Genomic DNA, 1,688 nt, shown 5'->3' on the forward strand with positions numbered 1-1,688 from the left:
ATCAGTTAGGAAAATTCGCATTCGTTCGTCGTTACTTTCGTTTCGTATTCATAATAATAATATCTTTACCCGCGAGGAACGCTTTTTGTGTACATTTTTAGTGCACGTTAAGCGTAAGATTGTCAAAAATTAAGAGATGACGGGTATTCGCGATAAAAATTAAAGAATTAATTTAAAAATCAATTGTTTTTTAAGGTGTGTTGTTGTTGATAGTTATATGTATATTAATAAAAATTACGCATTTTTAAAATCATGAGTACTACTAGAAAAGATGAGCAGGAAAAGGAGAGAAAGCAAGAAGAGGATAAGCGAAAGAAGAAAGAAAAAAACAGAGAAGAAGAAGAGAAAATCAGGAAAAGACAGAAGGATAAGAAACGAAGAGAGGAAGAAGAAGAGAGAGGAAGAAGTGAAAAGCGAAGCAGGAGTGCATCAAAGTATGTATTTCTTAATTTTTTAATATGATTAAAAATTAATAAGAAAATCATATTAAATGTGCCAGCTGCACATACAAAATATTAATATTATAATTTGTTTCAGATCGAAAGAATGCTGCAATTGCAAAAAAAAAAACACCAAGAGAAAACAATGGAAATAAACTCTTCCAATTCTAACGACGAAGACAAAAAAAAAAAAAAAGAGGAAAAAGGGGAAGACAAAAACAAAAAGAACGAGCTGAGAAGTAAGTACAATTTCTTTTGTAATACTAATAATAAAGTGTGGAAAATGAGAAAAAGTTATTCGTATAATAAAATTTAAAATACGTTTTTTCATTAAATATTAATGATCATATTATTCTTTTCGTTACAGATATTGGGAAATGGCAAAAGGACGAGGAAGAGGAAATTTTAAAAACACGTGGGAAAGATGAGAAAGCTATAAAAATTACGGGTGGGGCCGAAGGGGAAGAGGAGGAAGAGGTGAAGAAAGAGGAGGAGGAAGACAGTTTCGGCACATTATCCATTTCCATTAAATGTGAATTTTATGTTATACTATTTTATTTCTCTTATATTACTATTTTATATTTAGATATTGCATTAAGTTAGTTTAAGAAGATTTTTATTTAAAATGTTATTTTTTATTTTAGTTAAATTTTATTTTAGTTTTATATATATATATATATATATATATATATATATATTTTGTTCAACTATTTTATATTTTTATTTTTAATTTGATTTTTTTATATTATAAGATTTTCATTTAAAACATTTTTTTTGTTAGTTAAATTAGAGGTTTTTTTTTATATTTTATTTTTATTATTGTAATGTTTTCAAGATTTTTTTTTTCTAAATTTTATTATGTTTGTAATTTAAAAAAAAAAAGAAATATTTTTTGTATTTAACATTAAAAAATAATAATATACAGGGTGTCTCATACCATATGACGCATCCGTGAGAAATAGGTAGGTTTCCTAAATACTAATCAAAAAGTTTTATACCATTTTGTAAAATTCTCAATCATTATTGAGAAAATAATTAAAATGTATAGCGTAAGAGCGACTAGGAAGCTACGGGCGAGTGAGCGCGACAGGCGACGACGTCATTCCTACGAATTCGCCTGTCGCGCTCACTCGCCCGCAGCTTCCTAGTCGCTCTTACGCTACACATTTTAATTATTTTCTCAATAACGATTGAGAATTTTACAAAATAGTATAAAACTTTTTAATTAGTATTTAGGAGACCTACCTA

At 27.5% G+C, this 1,688-nt stretch overlaps 1 protein-coding gene across 1 annotated transcript; it reads left to right on the forward strand.

Annotated features, from left to right (window-relative positions):
* The first annotated feature begins 252 nt into the window (after positions 1 to 252).
* On the forward strand, positions 253 to 1,043 carry LOC139106694 (nucleolar protein 58-like). The gene is made up of 4 exons (XM_070663632.1): positions 253 to 438; positions 538 to 679; positions 808 to 972; positions 1,027 to 1,043. The coding sequence occupies exons 1-4, from the start codon at positions 253 to 255 to the stop codon at positions 1,041 to 1,043; spliced, it is 510 nt and encodes a 169-aa protein (XP_070519733.1).
* The last annotated feature ends 645 nt before the right edge of the window (positions 1,044 to 1,688 follow it).

Source organism: Cardiocondyla obscurior, linkage group LG11 (assembly GCF_019399895.1).
Source record: "Cardiocondyla obscurior isolate alpha-2009 linkage group LG11, Cobs3.1, whole genome shotgun sequence".
Taxonomy (NCBI): Eukaryota; Metazoa; Arthropoda; class Insecta; order Hymenoptera; family Formicidae; genus Cardiocondyla; species Cardiocondyla obscurior.

What these genes read in the sequence shown, in the direction of transcription:
- LOC139106694 (XM_070663632.1), top strand. Translation starts at nt 253, where the DNA reads ATGAGTACTACTAGAAAAGATGAGCAGGAAAAGGAGAGAAAGCAAGAA. An exon ending in GCAGGAGTGCATCAAAGTAT is followed by an intron (nt 439 to 537) that starts GTATTTCTTAAT and finishes AATTTGTTTCAG; the next exon opens with ATCGAAAGAATGCTGCAATT. An exon ending in CAAAAAGAACGAGCTGAGAA is followed by an intron (nt 680 to 807) that starts GTAAGTACAATT and finishes TTTTCGTTACAG; the next exon opens with ATATTGGGAAATGGCAAAAG.